The 26,954-nt window shown below is 43.6% G+C and overlaps 1 protein-coding gene across 5 annotated transcripts in view; it reads right to left on the reverse strand.

The window, feature by feature from the left end:
- Positions 1 to 26,954, reverse strand: part of LOC1276929 (zwei Ig domain protein zig-8) — a 213,427-nt gene that overhangs the window by 72,821 nt on the left and 113,652 nt on the right. For 4 of the 5 annotated variants that reach the window (XM_061647642.1, XM_061647645.1, XM_061647644.1 and 1 more), the window contains exons 5-6: positions 25,307 to 25,396; positions 16,679 to 16,846 (exon numbers count right to left, since the gene is read on the reverse strand). In XM_061647642.1, the coding sequence (XP_061503626.1) occupies positions 16,679 to 16,846; positions 25,307 to 25,396 (258 nt within the window). The remainder of the gene's footprint in view (positions 1 to 16,678; positions 16,847 to 25,306; positions 25,397 to 26,954) is intronic. The other variant, XM_061647646.1, reaches the window with a different exon arrangement.

Raw genomic sequence — 26,954 nt, forward strand, 5'->3', positions numbered from 1 at the left:
ACTTCCTTTCTCTTGCAACACCAGCGCCGGTTGTACAACTTCATCCTCACAAAATCATCGTTCCGCACCGGCCGCCAGTTGATTACGAGGAACTAACCTTGGCGTACATGCACGGCGGCGCCGGTGGTATATTCCGGCTGCCCACAAAATCGCATTCACCGTTTGCCGACGAGCCGGTCGGTCGGTGATGATTGTTGTCACAAGCGCTTACGGGTTTTGCGGTTGACTTTCGGTTTTGTATTCTCGTCGTCTCGTTCCTACCGCCTTTCCACACATGCACACGCATGCACAGGGGTTTTCGCACAAAAGTCTCACACAAACTCTATGTGTGTGTGTGTTGGAGGGCAGCATGCGGCAGGTGGTTAAGTTTTACATAAAAGTGGATGAATTGTTGCTTTCACGTGCCAGCTGCTAACGATCGCGATTGGTTTGCTGTACCGGTCAAGTGGGCGCCGGTGGGGTAGTTTGGAATAACGTAGCAATAACGTTGAATCATTCACTGCGTTTTAGCGACAGGTACTAGGGAGGGTGCACCGGCGAAGGGATTCCCGCGCAGTCACTAGGGAAATTTGTAGCCGCTCGTTACAAATTTCATGCAACGTGACTTCGGCACGGTGTCGAGCGTGATGTGCGTTCTGCATACGCTGAGTAGGGAGGGCCAGGCAGTACGTGCAGATGCAGCTCGATGCTGCTCGATTACCTTCACAAAATGATAACTATGTCCCGTGAGGGTGGTTGTAGCGCTCTCATCGACACAAGTACGGCATTTTGGGTTAGAATTTATAAACGAGCGGGGCAACTGTGCTGGTTTAAGCAAAACAAACTCTTTTGTCAACATTGGTTGCTGAAAATCCAGTTTAATTTGTTGAATAATTACTTTAATGAATAAATTTTAAATATGATCACATGTATTATGAATATTGAAGTTGCAAAAAACAACAAATCATCATCGTGAAAGGATTTTCAACATAGTAACGTTGCCAAGAAACCTATTATGTTGAAGGTTAAAAGTACCTACAGCATCTGATATCTTCCTTTCTCTACACAAAATATATTTCTATTAACATTGGCTGGAATACATATTATTCGAGTTAAAAATAGCTCAACAAATCTCAATCCAAAAATTAAAGCGCTATGCTTATCATCAACCCTTCAGCCAACGAAAACATAAATCTTTCCCTTTACTCCCAATGGATAAGTTGTTTCTCAATGTGTGGAGCTTATCACGTAAAAGATTTCCTGGAATGATATCGCCGACAACCGAGCTTTGATGAAAAGGTGTATATTAACCTTTCAGAAAAATACAACACAATCCTATCTACGACTGCCTTAAGCGGACCAAAGGATGTGCCGAAACAGTTTCCAAAATGTTCGTTCCAAGAAGTGGTAGGCCTTAGAAAAGGAAAGATTTAGCACTTTGTCTAAGCATTGCAACCTTAACCACAGCTTACAGAGACCGTCTCTACGTAAGGTAGTGCGTAGTGCATACCTTTGCTTTAACATTTCCAGATTTCCGGAGAGGATAAGCGTTGTGGGAGTAAGCGTCGGAAGGGATTTCACAACTGCGGTTTTCAAGCGATTACTGTTGCGGTCAAGCAAATCTAATAGATTTTGCGAAAATGTACATTTTTAGGTTTGTTCTTTCATTTTGTGGTAAAAGCACAATATTGAAGATATGCTTCCATAATCCCCTATAAAATTTAAAAATCCCTCATTGAATGTAAAATATTTTTTCTAAAACTATTTTTTCTGTAACTCTATTTATTTACCTTGCTGAAGTGGTTTTCCATCAATATTGGGAGCTCATTTCAATATTTTACTTTTGACTATTTTTACTGTCTTTCTTAGTGAAAAAAAATCATGAAAATCCATTTGAAAAATGACCTTCCTCGTGGCGATCACTCTTCCGGGAGCTTTCGAACATATTTTAAAGATTCATCTCAATCGATCGAATGATACACATTCGAATGCTCTAGCGCATATTCGAATGCACGCAGCAGCGCAGTGTGAAGTAATACTCACTGTGCGAAAGTAAGGAAACAGGGCACACAGACGAATAAGCGTGTCATTCGCGTGCTCCGTAAGGGTAAGGATATCTCGTCCTAGCTGGTGGTACTAGCACTTATCGACATTGTTGGCGATGCTGTGAATAGAGTGTGACCCGATTCCGTACTACGGAGTGCTATAAATATTCATGACTGGTTACGGAAGGCGAAGGCCAACGCGAATGGAACAGATCTTCTTTATGCAGTAAAACGTGTGCATTCTTCTGCGAAAGTGCACTTTATCTACCTCAACTACGTCTCGGTCAAGGTGAACAGAAATTTGATCATATGGTTGAATGTATTGGAAGCAATGGAGAAGGATTTCGGTAAAAAAGTTATTTCTTTGTCTCCTTAGATTTGATAATTGCAAAAACATGGAAATGTTGCAAAGATATTTGAGGAAATGGAAGAAATCGTGCAGCGAAAGAATTGATGTATTTGTCACACTAAGGGTGTATTTTTACATCTTAATTACAGAAGGTAAAAGAAAAACAGATTTCAAATACAAAGCGACTAAAATAAAGAAAAAATCACCAGAAACGTATTTGAAAGCTTCTTTCATTCGTCCCCACAACGCGATGTGGGTTTTATCGCCGTTTGTTTTATTTTCGCAGCTATTGGCAAAAACTAAACCCCTGTCTCCGTCCTTTCGAATCGTCTCTGGCGGTGTCTTTCTCATCTGGCCAAATATTGCGCTACCAGCGTTTGCTATTTTTCTGTGCTTTATTATTCATCGTAATCGGATATTGCAAATATTTACGCATTCTTCTGCGGTTGGAATCGAAGCGAGCAGACAGTGAAAGTATGGTTGGTGTTTTCGCGAATGTGCTCATAATGGGAAAACATGGGCGCGCGCGGGAAGCCCGTAGACGATCGAATTACTTAGCGAAATGCTTTGCTGTGAACAAAATAATGCAAAGCAAAAAAAATGTATATATATACACGAACATCGTTTGTTTGCTGATGAAAATTTATTCACATTGCTCATTCTTCTTCGATGCGGTGGCGCGATTGCTTCGGTTTCGTGCTCGACAGTATCGTACCGATTGTGCGGTTTACTTTAAGCTTACGCTCGGCAAAGCACTGTGTACCAAACAGCTGCAGCTTTATCTTGTGAGGAATAGCACGGTTCTAGAAGCAATGTAATTATATAAAATAAATAAAGCAATAGTTTTCCTCGTAGAATACGTTTTACGAGCTTGATAATTTGATTATTTCAAACGTTTGGAATGTTTAAACATTGGACACCAAGTGAAACGAAGAAAAAGTCTTAAATTATTTATGCTTCTCATATTCATAGAAGCTAGAGTTCTTGCATTATTTTTTTTCTGAGGGTTCATATGTTATGTAAATTGTATGGAAAAAGGTGAAGATATTTGTTCAACATCGATAAGCATCGTGAACTACCAGGCGTCTCCATTTTAATTATTAGTACATTAGCGACGGAAGGTAAATCGAGAGATTATTCAATTCTGTATAAGTTTTGAAAAACATATACATAAGACTTAAGTGTAACTGTGCGAAACAGCTTCATAGATCAACACGGTGACGGAACCATCGACTGACAGTTCCAAATAAATACTAAAACGCACCAGGAAAGCTTTCCACAATGACGCGAGAAAAATACACTAATAAATGCAAAGCATCAACGTAAGCACGCTCTTCTGGCTGCACAATGGCATCTCCACGGTTTTGTAAACTGTCATGCGAGAAAAATTGCACCCGCATAACCTGTCCCGGCAAATGGCAGCCAGGCAGGCAGGCAGGCAGACAGGCAACGGAGCGACCTTATTTGCATTCCCATTTTTCTCAAGCACGGGGGCGCGCGCGCGCTTTCCCTCCCCTTCCTTCCAGCGGAGAATATTTATATATCACTCCTGGGTTGGCATTCTCAATCCCCGCGCAAAGGGAACGAGCGATTACAGCCCATCCGCACGACGGTACGGTCGCTACCGCTCGGTCGGTTGGTCCTGTGGCATGTTGTAATTTCCGCATCGCGGTAAGACGCCGCATCGCGCGCACGCTGAACCCTTAATGGTGCAAACGGAATAGCACACGTCACGTCAGGCACGGAAGGCACGGCAAAATGGCAGAAATAGTGTAGCTGGGTGGTGGGTTGAGCCGTGCGGCAAGCATCGCTCAGAAGAAGTCGCTCAATTAATCATCTTTTGCTCTGATGAAAATTGCAATCATTGCTGTATTCCGTGCCGGTGCAGCACGATGGTGCAGGAGATCTGCTACATCCTGGAAGGTTACACCGATGCATGCAAGCGCATCCATTGCATAGTGCGAGAGTGTGAGAGTAGGGGGAATGGAATTCTTGCTTGTCGGATATATTAACGCATCTGCATGATGTGGAAGATGCTATGCTACACACAACGGCACATTCTGAGGAGAGAGAAACATGACTAGATACTGTGAAAAGTAATACGTATCTGTGTTAGTTTTTTTGTCGTGTCGATACCTTTTTAATTAAATTCTAATATAAACATTTCTGAACGAACCAAATATTAAACTAAATATTTATACATGAGCGAAACAAATAAACTTCATCACACCCTCTACTTAGCTTTCGTTCTCCGTGGTTATCTGTTTCTTGCGCTATCACAACAATCGTACAAAATTCATACAAAAAAACATCAACAAGGCAAACATTCACATTCTGGCTCGCTTGTCGATGAAGACGAAAAGCGGAAGCAAAAGGGAAGAATAATAATGCTATGTGCAGACATGGAAAGAACAGCTGAATAAACATGCAACGTCAATTTTCTTAATGTGCGAGAACGTGATTCCACTTCACTCTCGATAATGGATTCGCGAAGCTGAAGAGCCTTCGATTCTGAGGAAACGCTCGTACCACTCGTCCGTAGGCGATTGAAGTGTATTGAACCGTGCTGGATGGGAACTGGTGGGTTGGTGGATGCCGCCTGTTCGCCTCACTGGTTTGTTCGGGTTCAATGTTCCGAGAGTTAATTAAAAATGAATCGAGCTTGTGTTTAGCGCTATTTTTGCTGCTGGTTTAGGGAAAACTTAAGAATATGGTTGTGGTGCACGTGTTTGATTGTGTTTAGATATGGTAAGCTTACTTTAAAGCTCATTGAAATTATTTTTAAGACATTTAAAAATACTTTTCAATACCTAAAAAATAACAATAAAAACTAGTAATCAACATGAACATAGATTAGAAGACATACTTTCATTCAAAAAACTATTACACAAAATAATAGGCACAAACTTGGACTTGTATGCACACTGTGCTGTGTTAAGCAAACTTTCAGCCATGCCTTGCCTCGCTCCGCACAAACAGTTCCGTTGCCAAAAGCATCTTCCGAAACCATGTTCACGCAGGAAGCTACGCTCACATCTTTAGCGATAAATCGCTGCAAAACCACAGCATCTCACCGGCGCATACTAACCGCAGCACCCACGGTGCAACTTTTTGACCGATTGTCGGCAAAATCCAACCCTCCCCTGAACCCACTTAGCCCAGCCCAGCGTTCCATTGCCAAGCTCGTGCACGGTGGCAAAAGATTTTTATCACAGCCAGCGCCACGTCCTATTAGTGTGCCTGTTTCGAAGCATTATCGTTAAGCTGCGAGACGTACAAAACTTGCTCCGGCGCTTCGGCTGCTGCTGCTGCTGCTAAGATGCTTCGCTAAAAATAGCAAAAGCCGAACGAGCCGAGAGGAGATGCAATAATGGAAAGAAAAAGCTTGGGCGGGCAAGAAAAATTAGCAACTAAATCGGTACGGAACCCGACGCCACCTCCAGCAAGGGGGCTCTGTCCAGCGGTCCCAGTGGAAGCATAGCGGAGATAACTTTCCCGAGAACGAAGCATCGCCTTTCCGGTACCTAAAGAGTTGTGGACTTTGTGGAAATATTCCGGTGTGTTGGAGAGAGTTTTTTTTCGGTGCCGACTCTTCCACATCCTCCCGAAACCGGACATCTTCGGACAAGCAGCCCGGCGAAAATGTCGGAAAATGTGTTGTCCATTTGCCCTGTGTGTGTGTGTGTGGGGCAGTACACCGTAACCCAACGCACATCTCTTCTGCTACCACGAAACGCATTTAGCGTTGAGTCAAAATGGAAGAAACAAATTTCTGGCCGCATGCTTTATGTGCATGCTGCTTCACCGTTCGCCGCTCGCGTTCTTCGAATCTAGCCCGCTCGCTTTGCCTCCGTTAAAGAACCACTGCCTTGGTGGTGCGGTAGCAGCAGTGCAAATACAGCAGCTCTCAAGACGGCAATCCAGTCCCGGGGTCAGAAACGGGGAAAGCGAAACTTTCTTCCCTTCACGATACACCAAACCCCATTCATATGTATTCATTTGAATAATTTAAGACAATCGCCCGCTTTCGGGATGTTTCGCAACGCTCCCTCAGTGCTGGCAGGAAACCGGAAAAGGTGAATGTGTTTATAAATTTATTTCGAGGCGTGTTTGCTAGTGCGCTTTTGTGCAAACAGTCCGCACCAGTCGGACTGGTGAAAACGACTCCCAGCGAATGGCACAATGGTCATTTGTTGGGTGAAAGTTCCCAAAATTTTCCTCTGAGGGAGCAGAAAATAAGTCTACGATCTTGTTTTAGTTTAGTCAAACAACGATGAATACAAACTAGTATGAGTTTCAAGCGGATGAAAGCAACATTTGTGTCAGGAGAGGTACAAGTCACCGGTTTCTCAATGGACATACGTTTTATTGCACGTACATTTTTCAAAAAAAAAAAAGGAAATAAATCTTGAATTTGGTTACAACAAATCAAAGCAAAGCCGGACACTTTTGTCACGATTAGTCTTTTGAGTGCATCGTTTCATTTAATGTAGCCATTTTCTATGAAACTACACGTATTCAAGCATTAAGGCCGGGCTACATTGATCGTACTCGCAAGCGTAATTTTGATTTTCACTAGCGCATCTGGCGGCGGCTGGTGGAAGCTTTTTTTGGTCGTCGGGGGAATGGTCGTGTTGGATCTCAAAGTTAATTAGTTTTTTCATCGTTTTTTGATGCGAAAACTGCTGAAATACTTGCACAATATATTTATCTATCAATTACAAAGCTTTGCCACTCCAGTTAAAGTAAAAAACATGGAAAAATAACGTATTTTCTGAAGCAGCTCCAAATTGTTTGGCAAAATGCTTCGGTCAGCCGCCGCCAGGAGCGCTAGTGAAAATCAAAATTACACCCAAGATCTATTAAGGAGAACAGGTCGATGCAAAGCCCGTTGCTAGGTTGCCATTTTCAGGTCGCTTTTGACAGTTTCATGAAAAAGTGTTTACAAACAAACGGCCAATAGTTAACGCGGAAAAGTGGACGATTTTACTATTAGGAAGATTATATTGGTTAAATTTCTTGCGGTCAATCACTTCTGGAGAATAAAGGAGAAGTAATTGCAGTCTACTCTGTGTTCAGAAACGTTGATAACCGTTTTCATTGTTTGCCATTCCGTGACCACAAACCACTACCGTTTGCAACGGTCCTGCTGGAAAAACGAAAAGTTTAACATGTTCGAACTGGGTAAAAGAAGTCCTAGTTACTTTCAATTAAACACTGAGAATAAAATGGAACATTCAATCGACACACACTGGTACAATATGTATACCGTCCTTTTCTTATAACCCGGCGACGAATGATAAATTAGATCCTTGGATTGAATCAGCCACGTAATATTCTAATTAGATGCTAATTCTTATAATATTCTAAAATGAAATGAGTGCAAAATGCTGAACAAAAATCTCATTAACTCCATAGCAACGTCCATCGCTAAACATAAACAATGTTCCCTTTAACTGTCAAAATTTTCCCATGGCTTTCTGTCATTTTACTCTAAACACTTCGACCTGTTTTCTTTCAAGGACCTTGATTACACCAGAGAGTACGATCAATGTAGCCCGGCCTTTAAAACTCTTGATGAACTTTCCTTCGTTTAAAACATCTGCTTCAGGAATTCAAACAATTATTAAACATTAGTCGTTTTAAAGTAAGAAAATTGAATGATTAATCTTAGTATCAATTTTACAGCACAGTTTTAACCCAACATGTTTTCCTATACCATTGTGTCATGTTTAAGGCAAGGTTAGGGAAAAACAACTTTAGAAAAAAAGTCAGGCATAAAATACAAGTTGCAACCGAACTACTGAAAACCTCCCATCCTGAAGCAAAAGCGTACAAGTCGAGCTCTATTATGCTCCAGTATCGTCTTGTCTTATTATGCTCCGCAGTGCTTCGTTTCGAAATGTTCTACTGCGTTACTGCCGTTACCTGCACACTACTCGCGCATAATGGTAAGCGGCAAAAGTTCAATGAGTGCTGCTGTTGGCCGTTTCCAGGTAGCGTAACATACACAAAAGAAATTTCCAAAAGGAAGCAGCAGTCGTCTCACGAGCAATGGAAAAAAAACAACAACAGAAAAATAAGAAAACAACAACACGGGGGCGTTACAGGAGTGTCCTGTCTGAGTTCTTTTCCGGCCGAACGGACGCTGGGAAAGAATATTAATCGGGGCGCCATTTTTCTTGCCGCGTGACAGCTTCGCAAGGCAGAAGGGGTTGTGCTGTTGGACGGTCTTTTCTTCTTCTTCTTCTTCTTCTTCTTCTCTCCAGCCCGGAAATACAGCGCTATACAGTGCTGGTGAGCAAGGACATCCCTTCCTTCCCCGGGACAGCAGTAGCAGGTTGGCCGGTCCGGGCGCAACCAGTTTGCATCAAAAATCGCATTAAAATTCAACGAAACTCAACAACTTCCTTCCCGTGTTGCGTGCCCTGCCCGAAGCAGTGTAGTGAGTAAGTGTACACGCTTCCTGGGCAAGCGGGCTCCTCGAGTGCGTCCGCAGTTTGTTGTGCACGTGTCTTTGCTGCTTCGGAAAAAAAACAACAAGTGCGCGCACAAAGTCCTCACTACCAGATGAAGCGGAAGCGTGTGAAAAGTGTGCGCGATCCTTCAACCCAGCAGGGGGAGGGGGTGTAGCTTTTTGTCCGGTTTTTGCCTCCCCCATTCCAGGTCACCTGTACCCTGTTTTATCACCAACACCGCATGATTTATGGGTGTTTCAAAGAGTGCTGTTTGCACTTTCTTGTCCTGCCCTTTTGGGCCATTTTGCTCATTTTGAGAGAGTGTGTGTGTTTGTATATGTGCGAATAGCCGTTGCCCTTTTTCCTTCGCTCCTCATTGGGCCACAAACTTACTCGTCCGGGAAGCATTTATTTTACATTTTCGCAGGGATGAGCGCAAGTGGCAACCGTTTACACAGCGTCCTTACCAACTAGGGCAAGCTTTGCACACCGTGGTTTGCGCTTTTTTTTCTTTTGCGCAAACTTCAAAGGTAACGCGCGAGGTAAGCGTTCGATCTGTGAAGGAGCTACTGCTGCCCGTTGCAAAAGCTGCAATTGCGCTCACTTAGCGAGCAGTTTTGCAGCCCGCGAGCTTTATGAGGAGCGGAGGCGTGCTTGGGCTAGATCTGGTGCACCCTGATAACGGCGTTCACCGCGTGCAGGGCTGTGCTCTTTTTAGCATATTTATCTGCTCACTCGGGCACCATTCACACTGACATGCATTTACATTGCAAACGAACTGGCTGGTGCAGGGGTTCGGCAATGGAAGGTAAGAGGGAAATGGTTGAAAGCGATTTTAAATCTTTCCCAGTGTAGTGCTGTGCTGCTTGCTTTGCATTGCAAAGTAACGTCGAAGAATATGCAGTGCAAATAGCCTCTGCAGTACTGAGCCAATTTCAAAGTAAAGGAGTGTTTTAATGAGTCGTGAGTGGAATTTATTTAGGATAAAATATTGTTTCATTTACAAGATAAAAACAAAGGTTGCAAAATAGGCAAAATAATCGAATGAAATGAGTAAGGAACACCGTTGTGGAATGGAGCCAAGGTGTGGCAAACACATCAATGATCAAGCACTTTTAGCAATGATTTCAGCTAATTAATAACAACGGCATTGTATAACTAAGAAAACAAAATTAAACAGTTTGATTACTATTTCTTCAACAGAAGCTACAATGCTCCCATCCGCTTAATAATGAAACGTCCTGCAACATCCCTAATAACAGCTTTCTGCGTCATCTTTCCCACAAGAATCTTATTACATTCCACGGCATGCACGATTAATAAACATAGATCAGCATTCGGCCAAGCATAACGTGTGCTGCGCGTAGCCGTACCGTTCCTGTACCGTTGCTTTTGCAATCGAGTTATGTTTCAATTTCCTTTCAGCATCATTTGCAATATTCATCCATCCAGGCGCGGGACGCGGGGCAAGGTGCGTGGAAGGTGACCACATCCAAACCACCGAAAGTGTAGCTGTATGTGTGCTGTCGAACGAGATTGTGGTTCGTGGTGATCAATCTCCTGTCGCCGTAGGTTATGCGGCAGAAATATTCCCCCACGACTACCACCAATGGCTCGACGGTGACGCGGTGCACACCATCGACACATAAATTGATGTCAGTTGATGTGATAGTTGCTGGCACCTGTTACGTTATGCATTAATATGATAATACAGGTAGTTTGTTTCGTAACGCCCAAACTAGTGGGGCTGCGCCGGGCTAGCAGTGAGCAATTTATTAGTTATGAAAGACAGTAAATAAGTGAGTTGTAACAGTTGGTTATTAATTTACTTTGATATGAGTGTATCCGAAGGATTAAGACATTATTTAATTTGGGAAAAAATGTACATAAGTTTAAGCAGCAAACAATTTAATGTATCTTCTGTACCATATTACCATTGGGCAAGGATATCACGCAACGTTCACAAATGTTTGCACCTCATTAACTAATCACTTTTAAACATGCTCTTTCCTACGCTGAGCCAATAAACCTTGTTGTGGGAATGCTTTTCTACCACAATGTCTATGCTTTCTGTAAGTGGTAAGTGTACTTTTGTGGCTTGTTTTCGTACAAAAGATTCCACTTGATGACTCCATTCTGTCTGCCAATCAATCCATAGCACCAGTTTGTACGCTTCTGCATGCGTAACTGTCTAGTCGGAATAGCAGGTCAGTATTATACCGAATACAGACAGGACTTTCTCAGACATTACAGAAGAGCAGTCAACACACTCAAGAAGTAGATAGTAACGATGGGAGCGCTCGATACTAGGCTTGGGCAGCAAGTGAAGCACAAAGACGGATGATGGTTACGAAAAATAAGCACACCAGCAAACGTGACAAGAAACAACCACCCGGCCCCCTCTCCCATCAGAGTGCTGCAGTAGTATGTGCCTGTCTGGTCATGGTACGCTGAGCTGTGACGGAAAGTGAATGCGGCTGACTGGCTCACTGCACTAAAGTGCTTTCGCTTCTTTTCATGTGGTTTAATAGTGGGCCCAGACGCAGAAGATCCACCGCCAAAGGGTGACTTATCAGCAGGCAGTATCTCTGCTTGAAACCGCATGCAAGTCTCTGCCGGTAAGGTAGTGTTGCATTACAATTTCAGTGGACGGTTTTTTTTCTCTCTCTCTCTCTCCTTCTCCCTCGATGCAGCACAAACCTTGTGTAATATCATGCACACGGTAAGCGATAAAAGCTACCGGGATGAGAGCTTAAGAGCGGTAAGAGCAGATAAGAGCAGTGGTCGCCTGCAGTGGTCGGCTGCTTTTGGAACGCAAAGAGCTTTTCTGGTAGGCTAGAGCTGAGCGTGAGCATGAATAAGTAATTCACATTGTCACGTGGCGCCTCGCAAGCAGGCCTCCGGGTGCACCTTCCCGAATCCTTCGCCACACACGTTCCCCTGGCCATGTTTCCCTGGCGAAAGATTAGCCCAAAATAGCGCGTCTTTGTTGCTGGGACGGGCTCGACCGTGTGTGGAGCCGACTTTGCGCCTGGCGGGCAGGCAGGTAATCTGATTTTCTGCCCTCTGCATCTGTCTCGCTGTCCGGTATGATACGAAATGGAACGCACAAAAAAAAGGTGAGCTTCATTTGATAACAGGCCCGGTGGTGCCCGGTGGCGATGGGGCAGTTTTGTAGCTGTTTTTTTGTTGTAGTTGCTTCTTCTCTATATGATCTAAGGTACACCACAGTTCGTTTCGTGGAGAAGCTTAATCCTTCTCCACTGTGGGATATGTAGATTCGGAATTTATACATTCATCATTCTTTTGGAAGTGATGTTTTCAGGAGTTATTAGATATGGAACAGAGGAAAAAAACGGTCGAAGCAATTTCAATTTGACATTTTTGTTAAATTAAAATACTTCAGGAGCTAGCTTTATATTGCCTAGCTTTGTACTGAGTTGCTTTGTTGCCTAATGAACGCTCCCTAGCTGTTACAAAATGTACAAAATATGTAACTGAATGTCAGGACTGATACCACCTGGCCTGTTCCTTCTGTAAACTCCAAAAATTTGAAAATAAAATAGTCCTCACTTGTTGAATTGGTTAATCATTAAAGCATTTCTTTTCAATATTGTAGCACTTGTCTTTTGTCAATTTTGTTCGACTCTGTATCACATAATTCCTGATACATCTTAACATTTACATCATCTTGCTGCTGCGGCACGTAAAATATAGAGTCTATCGTTAAGTATCTGTTAAACAATCTCCTATGAACGATGCTCCAAAACTGCTGGGCTCAGCTGCCAGTTTTTTATAGCCATCCCATTCAATCCACTCCATTCATTCTTCTTCCCCCTGGTGGCACACCATTAACGCAAATGAGCTGCTGCTCAAAAAGGTATCTAAAAATCATGCGGCAAACGACAACATTTCACCACGCTCCCGTCCTTCACCGAGGACGGTGGTGGTGCGCATTACTGCAAATTTAACCCATGTTACAGATTGCAACGTTTGCGACGGACAGATAGTGTGTGTGCGTGTGCGCACGTTGCGGCAGACCCGATCAAAAGAGTTTGAAAAGCCCGCCCAAAGCCCAACCCGCGTGGGCCTATCGGATGCGGGCATCGGACGCTTACACGCTTCCAACGCACGGCCGTTTGCTGATCGACACGTTCCATCGACAGGCAAAATCAACCGACCGGGCAGACAGAAAAGCAGGGCTCTGGAAATTGAATTTCAACTCTTCAACACCGCACGCACATTCGCGTGAAGCAACAGGAGAGCAAACGCACTCGCACCGCTACAGCGCTCGATCAAGGTTTGGAGCGTATTTCCAAACCAATCCACCGCGTGTCGGTGAAAGTTCAATCGCGCCAGTAAACAGAATGCCGGCAGGGAACCTGGGCCCGTTTGGGTGAAAAAGTTTCTCGTCCGCTATCAAAGCCGCGCGTAAGAAAGCCAAGAACGTCGAACGCAAAGGCGTAGTGCCCTTGCGGGTTGGGTTTAGCGCTTGGCGGCTGTTCGCGTGATTGAATTGGTGCCAGAAATGCCGGCAATTACTTTCCGGCAGGGTGGGAAAACGGCATGCCGGTTCGGCAGCTCATCTTGCCGACGTGGAAGCTTTTCGGTAAATTTTCACCACATCTAAGCTTGCGCGTGAGCGGTGGCTTGAAGCAATCACTTACACTAATTTGCATGTTTTGCACAATAAAACACGAGTATCGATAGGGAAATATCTAATAAATGCGGTTCTTTATGTTTGGTGGAAATTATTTTAATAATTTGGAGTAAAAAGGTAAAAATTAAAGCTTTTACTCATTGAACGAGTAAAATACAAGCTGTATGGCCGAAACAGTACAGAAAAATCACAAAATTGTCTTTAATTTCAATAGACTCCCTAATCAAACGGAACATTGAATGAAATTTTCCATAAAATTATCCAACCTCCACTTTCACCAGACTCCCGACAGCTTTCTATGGGGAAAAAAGTTTATTTCAAGCAGTTTCCAGTACCGCGAAACAACCAAACCATCTAATCATACGCACCATATCACGATGCAGCCCACCATTCGAGCCCTCGGCGCTAAATGGACTCATTCTAAATGTAACTTCCGCTTTTCGTAGAAAACCGCCCCGCTGGTTCCATAATGGAACGAATGCCGGCTTCAAGCGTAACGCCAAAATGGGAAGCCCAAAGGGAAGATTATTGTATCGAACGGAGCAGCACCAAAGTCTGAAAGTATGCGAAGGCGCAAGGCGGAAGGCGCGCAGGTAGCAACACGGAGCACACGTACCTGGGAGTGCGTGAGCACAAAACTTGCCCTACGACGACTGCATCGGAAGCATACCAAGTGCGAGTATAATCGTCCGTACAACATTAGCCGGATTATGCCGAATGTCTTTTGGTGTGTCGATTTCTTCCGCACCGAATGTTTCCAATCACGCGTCGGGTACACCATTTTGCTGTTGGTTGGAGGTTCTGCCTTTTTTTTTTTTTGTTTCGTGGCGTCTTCCGGTTCATGAAACAGCGAGATGGAGTTTATCAAGCTGAAATCACGTAAAACATGGAGCGTCGGTGGGTCGGTGGGTGGACCGTTGATTGGATTAATTGAGTGTGTCTCTGCAGGGAACTTTGCTATGAGTTTTGCAGCAGTAGGTGTTGCTAGAGAATTAATATGAATAATAATATGAGTTTTAACTAAGCGCTTAATGCGATATAGTTATGTATAGATTTGAAATACACACAATAAAAGTTTTCTGTTACGTTTTTATTCAAGAACCACATGTACAGTAGTACACAATTTACAGCAAAGATAAGCTTTGATACGCTTCATCCTGATCAGAACCAAACAAGATGGAACAAATCTTCATTTCAATCTCAGCACCGACAACCCGCACAACCCACCAAAAACCCCATTCCCACAGAGTTAGATTTCAATTCCAGAACAAGCACAATAAACATAAACATGCGCGTCCCTATGACTTTCGACCCCAAGCCCCCGGATGCAAATACCAGACAGCATGGCAAACTCCAATCGGAAGAATGTAATTACGAAGAGATTAGAAAGATTTTAAAGACGCTCCCGGTATCCTTTCCAAACGCAAAAAGGGGCCACCATCAAAAGTGGGACGGCTAATACAGAGATCACCCCGCCACACACACACACATACAGGGACGCCAGTACTCCGTGCTCGTGGTGTAAGTAAATGTCTGGCAAGCAGGGAAGCAATTCCATGGCACCGGTCGCTTGGGCACCAGCGTAAGCCCGGTTATAAATTCATAAAACTCATAAACCTTCATATCCGCCACTAATTTCACGCTCTGTGCAATCATTTTCACTTCATCTTTGGTATGTAAGTGTGGCACGAGCGAGAGAGAGATACCGGTTTCAGGATATGCTATGCTGTGTGATGTGCTTCCTTCTTCTTGCATCCCACAAAGCAAGAAGGCGGTCGTCCGTCTGATGAACTGCCGGATAGCGTTACTATTTACTTGCCAGCGAGCCTCGTCGTGTCTCGTCTCGTGCAAGTCGCAAGTGCTACAAATCACTAAAAGTCACAATTTTCTCAAGCTTTGGAATGTTTCTGCTTCACCTCCTTCCCGCTCACCGTGGAAGGAGGAGCTTCGAGTGTCTTACTTATGAAGTTCACTTCCGGAGCGAAACACGACGCAAGGCGCTAGGGGATGAACGGGTTGAAGCTTGGATAATGTTTTATGAAAATTTTCATTTCATTTCACTCCCATCGCCCCCTTCCCCCTTCACACACGTGATAGCATATGCTCGGTATGAGTGTGTGCGTGTGTGTGTGTGTTTACTGTGGGTTGAAAAGTTTCCGTCAGTGACGTCTGTAGCCGAAATGGTTAAAACTATCGTCGGGTTAGTTTACTGCCTTGCTGTCCGTGGACTCGTTGGCGGGTGAAAGAGAAAGCATATCCCCCCGCGTTATGGAGAAACTTTTGTAACCGAGCGATGAAAGTTCGTCGGCCGTTAGAATATGCCCGGCAGCCAGACAAACACACACACTTATATGAACATTTGCTCGATGAGCACTTTCGAAGCAGTTTTGCAAGCAAACGTTTGAACCTTGAAAGTCTGCGCGGGTCAGGATAGGTTGGCTCGGTGCTTACAGAGATGATGATTTCCAACTGTTTGTATGTTTGATCAGCTCGTGTTGGTTGGGAATGGCTTTGATGCGGAAAGTGATAGCTTATTCGAGACAGACCGGTGCAGAAGAACGTCATTTTAGTTCCGTGCGGGATCGTTGAGGGCATTGGAATGGTTAGAATATTGCTGTTTGTTATTGTTAGAAAGATGTTGTAGTGAATAACTGAATTGGTTATAGATAAAACAAGACATATGAAGCATTCCTATTTCATATTTCACGCAATAATTCATAATCACCACAATACAACAAATAAGATTGCACGAAATATGATCAGAAAAATCGTACAAGCCTCCGTAGTTGAAGTCAGTTGTCAATTGTTAAATAAGATCTATCGGTGATATTCTTCATGAGTTCAATAGCTTTTTTTATTCCAATATTACCCTAGCCTAAACTTTCTATTTCAATGAAGTTGTTGATGTTCTGAATGACATTTTAAGACACTTTTCTGGATGGTTTAGAAACGTACTCGAAACAATCAAACATGACGGCGTTACTGATGGCAGTTACTGTGATGCGCATATAACGATAAATTATTGCATATTTAATCGAATGCTAGTTCCAACAGGATTACAATTCGAAATGCTTTAATGTCAACGAGATTGAATACACTTATTTAAAAAACCACTCTCCAGTTACATTCGTTTCATAGTCACAAATAAACAACATTTTAAATAAAACAATGAAAAGGCTGTACTTACTTGACACTCGTAGGTACCGTGATCTCGGCGCTGCACAAACTTGATCTGTAGCGTCCACGTGTTGGAGCCGGGCGTGTGCAGAATCGCGAACCGTTCGTCGTTCGTGTACATCTGGGCGCCGGACGACAGGATGTGCCAATCCCGCCGTCTGATCCATGAAATTTGATTCTGCTCGCAGGACGACCCCATTAATCAGCGAGTAATTCGATGTGTTCATCGGTCGGTCAGATTTCCACGCAAGGTCATGTAAATGGGAAAACCGGAGAGAGGGAGAGAATGTGAAGAAATAGCACAAAAATACAAACAACATTAAAATGCGTGTCAAGTAAAGAACACAAAAAAAAGAGAGCAACCACCGCCCGCCGATGAACCGTGTGATCGACGAGCGGTGATAAATCTTGATAGCATTTAGCAAATAATACCGCAAAAGCGGAAGCGTGGCTCACCAGCAAGTGGTTTGCCCACAGTGTTTACGATAAGTTGCCCTGAAAAACGATGCCATTTTCTACCACCAATTACTACAGAGCCGGAAAGCGGCGAAGGTAGGCGGCGCGGCCGGATGTGCCGCCACAGCCAGCAAGCTTCAGGAATAGGAAAAGGGCATCCGAGAAAAAAAAAGGGGTGGACACAACGCACCAAGTGAGACGTGCTGGAATATATTATCTACACCAACATCATAAAAGTACGTCCAAGAAGTGGAAAAAAGAAACTGCCTCAGAAAACTTCCGCCATTCCCAAAAGGGGAATTCCTGTTTTCGTTTCAGCAACATACCGCGCCCAATATGCTGGTTCGTGGCACCGTTGGTGGTGGTGGTGGTGGTGCAGAATGCCGATAAGACACTCCACCGGGTGGGATGGTACCGAATGAAAAGAAAAGATTCCGATCGCAAAGGCGGCAGGGCACGGAATAGAGTTAAAAATGAGGGATGAATATGAATGAGTTGCTGCCGAACTTGCCGAACTTCCCTTTGTTCTGCTTCCGTTTTCAGCAGCCGGTTATCGGATCGGAAGGAACAGCCCGGTCACGCGGGGCGGACCCGGTGCCGCCCAAGATCAGCCAAACACATTCAACCGGTATACAAAGGCTTGCCGGTGCGAGGATGATATATTTGTAGAATTTTATGTTTGTTTGGGAAAAGTCTGTTTTGTTGGTTTTGTGTGTGTGTTTTTTTTTCGAGAAGCGAGAGCTTATAAACTTGAGTGAGAGTTTTGAGACGCAATATTTCATCTCTTTTGTCTTCTTTGAGAGTGTAAGATGATGAAATTTCGATGTATATAAAGTAAATTGTAGCGCTGAGGTCCTGGATCAACCTCAAACAAAAAAGGCTCATATTTTCAACTAAAAACACAACAATTATCACAAGAGTGTTTATCCCCTTCAACAGGTGAGGGACACTGTGGCTCAAAATTTCGTGGCAAATTAAAGCAATATTTGGCCGCTTTAAAATACACATTGAATCTCAGTGCCCCACATTAAACAAATTTGCGATACGTTAAAGTAAACACGAGCGTATGATAGGACACACATGAAAAAAACAAAAAAGAGAAACAAAAAAGATCTTCAAAATACTCTCCCCATAAATGTAAACATTTGCTCCCACGCGAGCGGGGGCCGAGAGCATTCAATTCCATAAATAATAAATCGAAAACATCATCGTTACGGCCAACCCATGTACAAGCATAAATTGCTCGGATTTTCATCACCCTTCAGCCGGCGAGCCGTACTTGATGCTTTTTTATTTTTTGGCCACAAAAGCTCCGACGAGTGGAGTGAAATCGGTTAAAAAGCAAAAAAAGGGGGTTACCATCGGTTGCGTACTTTTGCACCTATTTTTGTTTGCGGGATCCATCTTCTCGCAGAGCAGAAACACTTCCACACGTTTGACGCAATTTTTGGTGCGCCAGTGCGTGCAAAAGGTTGACTGATATCCATCATCTTACGCGCAAGCTGAATGCCAGCAAACCAACACCCAATCAAGCTTCAACCTGCAAGGCTGGCTGTGAAGGCATGTGAATTGTTTCAACAAAAACGTGCTCCAATATCTCATCAGCTGGTAGGGTTTTGCTTATTTTGTTCATTTTTGCCGGGTTTTTTTCTCTCTCTCTCGATTGGCTCCAAAACGAAGGCGCTACCGATTTGATTTTCTCTTTGTCTTATTTTGTTTTCGTTATTTGCTGTTTCCCCCCCTAATGCTGTGTACTTCTGTTTGCCCATTCCATCCATCGTTCATGACGGATAACAATCAATGCATTTGGTGGAAAATAAATATCGCTATCGAATGGGGGAAAGGAAACAAATCTCGCCTCACTGTTGATTGTCTGCGCTTTCTCCCAGTTTTGTTTGGTTCACGTTTCGTTGATTGTTAGCTTTGGTTCAGGTTTCGCCGATGTGTTTTTCATTTATTTATTTCGCCGAGATCATTTTAAACGATGCCTCAAGTGTTTCCTGCTCCTGCTCCATTAGCCTAGAGAGGCTTTTGTGTATTTGTTCATAATACGTTGGAACATAGTTGGATTTAACTATAAAAGCTGGTTTAATAAATTATAACTGAAAACTTTTGTTAATCCTTCATGAGAAATATCGATTTTTCCAATATTTTCTTTTTGCTATAAAACCTTCACTGTTCAGCCAAAATTCAATCAAAATAAATTCTCGCTAGTGGAGCGAAACAGATAAAGAAACGCTACTTAAAATTGCACTGATTTATAGCTACACGTTCACTTCCAAACGCGCTAGCTACAGCAGCTCCCGGAGCCAGTTGTAAACGGCAGTCAGCGCTTTGACTGGTGGAAAAATTTGATCCATTTTTTTGACTTTCCCAAGATGGGCGGTTTCCTGTTACGCTGCCAGGTTTCCCTTCCACACTCCCACCGCTCACCACTTGAAGCGGTGTTTCTGCTTCCTTCTGCTAAATTGCTAGCCCGAAGGCTGTCTGTTCCCACCCAGCAACGGCTCTCCGCGCTTGAGTTTTTGGCAGTTTGTTGGCTTCTTCTGGCCCAGCGTTTGCGAAACATCATTCACTCAGCCCATTCTTCAAAGCTAAAAGCTCTTTCATCGTGCTATCCGCTCGTTACTGCTGCTTGCCGGCTGCTTGGTATTAGCAACGTAAAGGCGAAGGCGTTGACGAAAAGGAACAAACACAGGCACACACACACACAGACATACACACAAAGCGGCAACGAACCCGATGCAGCATCCTGTTTTTGGTCGGAAACATCACAGCTCTTTGCGAGTCAACGCGTGCTTAATGTTCTATTTTATCGCCAATCATTTTTCCTAATGGTGGGCACAGCACCAAGCTGCCGATGCTTTGCCGGGCGGAGCATCAGCTGGAATGCTTTAGCCATTGGCTGACGAGCTCGTTTTATCCTTTTTTTTGCTTCTCTCTGTTCTCGTTCTATCGTTCTCGCCAATACATGTACGCAAACCGAAACAAGAATCCAGGCTCAAGTTCCTCAAGCCTCAGACAAGGATAAAACAATCGCGACACAGCCACTTGGAACGGCGTCGTCCATCAGCAAACGATCTATTTACTGAAGGGAAGGGCAGGGATGGAGCGGCTGACGTCCGGAGCGAAATGCGTGCCTATTCCGAGGGCACCGAAAGAAGTTTTTACCTCCCCCAGCGAGTCTGCCAGCAGTCTGCCTTAATCAAATCAACATTCAATTCCTGCTGGGCCCTGCAGCACTTCCCGGCACAGCGCGCCCGAGCGCGTTGACAATCGAATATGATAAACAGTGCGCCCATTTGCTGCCCCAGCCCCAGGGTTTGCGGGGCACAAAATGGGAAGATTTATGGCACAATATTGAAGTGTTATTACCAGTAATTCGAGTGGTTCAGTGACAGAGAGCGAGACAGGAAGCGGAGGGAAAGGTTCTGTGCGTAGTAGCTTATTGATTGCTTGGTCGACTAATTTTATGTCGCAAACTTTTAACGATCCTCGGTCGCCCCTCTCCGCTCGCTTTTTGCACCGTTTGCCGATCGAGTTTTGGGGCAGTAAAAGGCAGGGCACAGCACAAGAGGGAAGCATTAAAAAGAGAGGATGCGTTTAATCGCAATCGCAGCTGTAGCAACAGTTCGTAGCGGGCAAGCAGTTAAGCGATGGTGGTGTGAAGATTTTAAGTCTTTATTACAAACTAAAATCTATCGCTTGGATGGAGGAGCTGTGTTTGCACAATAATATGTGTGAGATGTGGCAGCGTTTCGGGAGCGTTGTTTGTAGTGTAAAATGGCTTAATGACAGTTTATAGCTTTATGATAACGATTGATAGGAGACACATTGAATAGTAGGTGTACATGATCGCAAATTTATGATGCAATTCGACACATTACATTCTATCATTACTACGAATAATAATCACTAGTTGCGATTAGAAATAGTGGTATAATTTACCTTGCTATCTGATTGTAAATTTCATATTATAGTGAATTATTTGGGCAGTTTTTTTTTTTCGGTAGTGTTGGAACCTCGCACCAAAGGTATCCAACTACCTGTCATAAACGGGATATTTAAAACGAGCGTTTTTCTAAACCAACCGCGGAAAACCGACAAATTTTTTGGCGCGTAATATTGTAATAAATCGTTTTGGCAAGAAATTTAATCCGCCTTGGTTTTAGTTCCCAACAGGCACCATAAATATGTAATGGATCAAATGTATTTTATTCGAGTCGCATAGCACAAATACAATTACCGTTATGCTTCAAATTAAAGACAGCTTCAATTCCGGACATTCGGCATGCTTTTATTGAACATCTTCATATCTAGTCCCTGGCCATACCCCTTTTTAATTTCATATAATGTCCATGATGTGCTAGAATATATTTAAAATGTGTATAACCCCTAGTAGGGCCTGATACCACAGTAAATAACTATTCTCTGTCGGTCAGTTCACCACCAGAGGCATTCTTAGCAGCTTTGCTTCAAACCCACGGCCATGTTATTTCTTCGATAATTCCTTTTAATCGCGTCCACGTGCACTAAAATACATCGGAATATCTGGTGGAAGTAGTTGTCAACGTGAAAACATTAGCGTTTTATCATATTGTGCTCTTAATTTCATTAAAACACTTATTTAATACTGTCCGGAATTCGGAGCTTGAATTCCGAAATATGTCCGGAATATTGTTTGTCTTGATTTTAATTCCGGAGAGCCGAAGAAAATAACAACGATATTTGATGATAGATGTGCCCAATGCCTTAATGGCTGTACAGGAAAGACCTTCAAATCGCGCAGCAGTACTTCGGTTCAATGTAAGAGAAACACCACACGCAAACCCCATTGTCAGTAAGACCGTTCTCTTGTCGACCCAGGAAGGAAATGACCATCAGAATTTGTTGTCCGGACGTAAATATAAGTGAAAAACAAAAAAAGGTATAGTGTGTGTTATTATGAAGATTATAAATGAAATTTTGAGGCTTTGCTGAATATGAATCAAAACGTTCGTAATTTGAAACATGAGCTTGAAACTGTCCTGAATATGAATCAAAATATCTTTGCAGTTTTATGAGTTTTTGCTGTGTTTCGAGTAAAGTTATTGGAATTCTTAATTTTTTCACAGTTATGATATTTTTTTTTACGAATTAGATATGATTTGGTGAGAAAATATTACATGCTGAACATGCCTGAAGTGTCCGTAAATTGAAGCAGTACGGTACATGTGGCTTCTTTTGTTTGATATTGTCCAACGATTTGTGAACAGACAATTCCATGCAAACAACGCAAACAGACGTTCAAGGTCACCAAAATGTTAAAGTTCATGGCAATGCTTCACCGTCACGTGACGAGTTCGGGTCAACCCTTCGCCATCGGGCCCATCAGAACAGACACAAACCCACGTACCCGGTTGACAATAAAATCTCCTAACCGTCGTTGAGTCATGGCCCCTTTTTCCTTTCATCCTTCAGCAGCAGAGCGGAAACACCCGCATACGTAGTGGAACGTTCAGGCTCACGTCCCCCCCATCCCCTGTTTTTTTACAATGCACATATGCCCAGAACGACCCATTCCCGAGCGAACCCATTCACCCATCCACCACTGTCACCGAGCAAAAACAAAACCAGCCGCACTCGATCACCCCCGCACACACAAAAAGGCGAACACAAAGCAGATGCATTACGGTCGGCGAACAATGGAGAGCCCCTGTCACCCCCGTGCAGTACCGGGTCCAGGGCGGAGAGAACAAAAAGATGAACTAAAGAAATGCTATCACCTACAGGACGGTTCAATAGCTGGGGCTGGGGAGCCAGGACATCTCATAAATAATCACTAACGTATGCAAACTTTGTGTTTTTGTGAGGCGCTCTCGTTCTTCCCGCCCTGAATGAGAGGGGATGGCATTTTTGGGCAGGGTAGAGTCCACGCCAACCATTGCCATTGAAAATCTGTTTGCCCAGATGGGTGAGCGCAAAAAGGAGAGGAAGGAGCATACAAATTATTTCTTCTTTTACAAGACCTCCCCACACCCGGCACAGCCCGGGTCACGGGCGGAAACTGCACAACAGCAAATCATTCAACTGCTAACTGCTAGCCCCACACGGTAGCGCTCCACCTTCTCAGCAAATAAGTTATCATGCACATTAAGATAAATTATTACCCCAGCAGGCGTTTGTTTCACTTGCATTGCCACACTGTCGTTGCAAGTGTTTATGCTGTGTGTTGTGCTTTTCTGTGCGGAAGGTTGTAAATGCATAGGCTAGTATTTCATCGGGGCTTTTTTGCATATGCCCCTACAAAACTCATGAACTCGCACGCTTTGCACACTGCCCAAAACCTCAACCACAACACCCCATTGGTTGGGGCTGAGTGTGTATATTTTTGAACAGAAAATTGTTCAGCCTTTTCCAAGAAAAACCAGGCCAACGGATCATCCCGGCTCACCCCAAACCAGGCACCGGATCAACCGTAACGGTATTGAATTGCATTCTTCTAATCCGTCTGGGGCTGGGGACGCTCCGCAAATGGCTGGATTTTTCACCAGAATAAATGTTTACCCTGCCGTACCGGGCGGCCTAACCGAGGAACAGGAATTTGGACTTGTTTTGCGATTTTTGTTTTGCGTTATGGTTGGCATTGTTTTGTGCTGGGAAATTATTCCAGGTTTTCCAAACCGGGTACCGAATTGTTTGTCGGTACCACGAACCGAGTGCTGCCCGCGTACCGTAGTTGCTCGACGTTTATATTCTTTTCCTTGTTGGATTTCTGCTCGTCTAGAAAGATTAAGGCTGCAACTGAGGCTTTTTGGTACGGTCGTTTTTTTTCCTTTCAAAAATCGACCTCGTTTGCTTCTAAATTTGTTCGAAAAATACACACACACACACACACGCTAAAACGCCGGTAGGCCGGTAATGTGTTTTTCTCTGCCGCAAAAGATAGGCGCAAACTGGGCGTGCCGGCACAGGCGCTAGCCTAATGAGGATTAGCGCTACCCAGATACTGCAGTGAAATCGTTGGCCCTCGATGGTCGTAAATAATCGCCATAAATCAATGGAACAAAGCTTGCAGTGTTGCAGGTCAAAGTGGTTCCATTTTTGAGAGAGAGAGATAGAGAGAGAGAGAGAGAGAGAGCGAAGAGGCTAAAGGAAACAAAAACTTCCGTTAGGACACAACACAAAATGCAACAAACTCGACAGAATGCTTTGTAAAATGAGAAGCGCCGGTGTGCATTGTTCGGCCCTATCATTTCATTGATGTTTTTCGTGGCAACTGTTATTACGCTTTGGCATTGGGCGCGAGCTTTTAATTGGCCCCAAGCTCACGTTAAACTATGGAAACACACAATTAAGCGGTTCATTACACGTGGGTCGAAAGGAAGTGTGTAAGTGGAACATACAAAACTGCGCCAAACAATAACGAACGTACACGGGAGAGAGTTTTTTTGCATTTTCCAGCTCACCAAACCCGATGAATTGTTGTAGCTTGTTGTTCAAGGTTCAAAGAGCTTTCGTTTTGTTCCCGATCCCGTTTACAAAAGGAGTTGGGCTGAGAAAAACGAAAAAAAAAATGTGTGTGAACCGTATGTAACCGGCTAGCCGTTAATTAAAATAAATGCATAATGGGTGCGTAACGAGGGCCGAACATGATGCAACCATGTTGCAGGTGACCTTTTTGTTTGAAATTAAATGTCTCATTCAGGGCAGCAGAAGCACGAGTGTTGAATTTCTTCGTTTTCGTTTTGTTAAATAAAAAATATGTGCGAAAATTGTAACGCCTTTGATGTGCTTTTTTCATTGATATTGGATGTCGATTGTAGCAAATGGTATTACGCAAGATAAAATGGCATTCGTAGCAGGGCAACAGGTCGTTAAGTCGATTTAAAAAAAAAACTACAAACATATTTTTAAAAGGTGGATAAGGATGATGAGTGATGCTCATAAGTGATATAAAACAAAATTATAACAAAGAAAACAATTATTAAATCGTGTAATGAATGAATTAATCCAATCGAATGATCCACAGATTCAATCATTTTCCTATTAAATATGGTTTGTTTTTGCGAATGCATCACAACGCAGCGATGCAATCGCAACGATCGTCCACTGTATGGAGGATACTTTATAATTTAATGTGTTTTTTTTTTTGGGTGTGCGAACAGTGAGAAGGAAATGCAAATCAAACACTTAGACAAACCCAATTTACACCCACTCTGTCCACGCCGGCCACTTTGCACACCAGGAACGCGACTCCACCGAGCTGGACGGTTGTGTTGTGCGCCATCACCTGTAAGAAAAGATGGTAAAGAAAAGAAAAACCAGTAAGTACTTTATTTTTGTTGTTGTTGAACAGAACAAGACGGGAAGTAATGAAACTTTTTAGAATAGAATCAAGCCCACTCAAATTAAATTACATCCACGCACACGTGGCCACCCGTTTGAATGATGCGGAATGGGGGGGGGGGACTTTCTTATAAATACAAATAATCATCATTTATCTTCGTGATTGATGAGTGCGAGGTTTGTGCTAATCTATCCACTTCCACTCATCAAAGAGTGTGAACGGACAACCGGGACATTTGGATGGAGCGATGTGATCACTCGTGTTTGCGATGCTTTTCGATGCGATGTTATAATAAATTAATGTAACGGGAGCCGCTGGTTTTCTCGTGGCGGTAAATAGACAGCGAAGTTTTGCGTATCCTTCGTCCACAAGTTTGATGAATTAGATTAAGGAATAATTGTCGTAAACTTTCAACGGTGTACATGAGATGGTTAAAAATCATTGAAGTGGGAAACGTCATCTATCATAAAAACGTTAAATTATGGCTGAAAATTGATAAAATTGCTGTAATACAAGCAGGCGTGAAACACTCTTCAAATTCTGAGTTTAAAGAAAGGCAAATACGTATTTGTAATATGTTGGTTGTACATTTTAAAGCTAATACCATCACGTGAGCATGGCTGATCCTAGCTTTAATATGAAAATATCATAATTTGCACGAGTACACCCAACCAAAGCCACCACCTGCAACCTCAGGTGCGCAACGGTGTGCGGTACCGAAGCCAGGCCCCCGACAATGCTGCCGCACTTGGCAGTTGAAGCGCGTACGTAATAATATGCAAATAGAGGCACGGGGACATAAAAATCTACTCTGAAAATTTGTGCCGAACGAAAACCGATCCCTGGCATGAACCGTTCGACGGGGCGCAGCGTAGGTGCAGCGTCTTGACGACGTAAACGACCCATAAAGTATACGGCTGCCTGCATAATGCCGCGCGGGAGTAAAATGGTCACCGTAAAAGTGGCTGAACTCGTCCATGTATTTGTGTGTGAACATGTGTATGGATTTGTGTGTGTGTGTGTGAGAGAGTTTTCCATTTCGGATAGCATTTCCATTCCGTTGCCGCAGTCAATATTTGTCAAATGTTTGTGAAAGATTTATTTCCTGCTCCTGTTTCTGCTTCATTCCACACGCGTGTTGGTGTATAAATAATATTTCACCAGCTTTTCTACGTCCTCCACCTCTGGTTCCTCCTTTAGCCGGTTTGGATCTTATCGAAGCCGAGGTAAAGCAGGTGGATAACCGATTTTGGTTTTGCAAACGTGTCCTTACAAGTGAGGGCTTGAGCTGCATGCACACCTTTTGCCAAGCCAGAAGGTAAGCGGGGCGTGCTAAGGGATGGGAAGCTTCGTTTGCAACGATACGGTGGCACACATACACGCACACACACAGGCGCATTACTTCCGGCATGCTCGACGTTCGTTACCGGGTTGTTGTTGCTAGACGGGAAATGCAAATTTAAGAACGTTCTGTCAGCTTGGCAGGATTTGCGTGCATCGT

The sequence above is a fragment of the Anopheles gambiae genome, chromosome 2 (assembly GCF_943734735.2).
Source record: "Anopheles gambiae chromosome 2, idAnoGambNW_F1_1, whole genome shotgun sequence".
Lineage (NCBI taxonomy): Eukaryota > Metazoa > Arthropoda > Insecta > Diptera > Culicidae > Anopheles > Anopheles gambiae.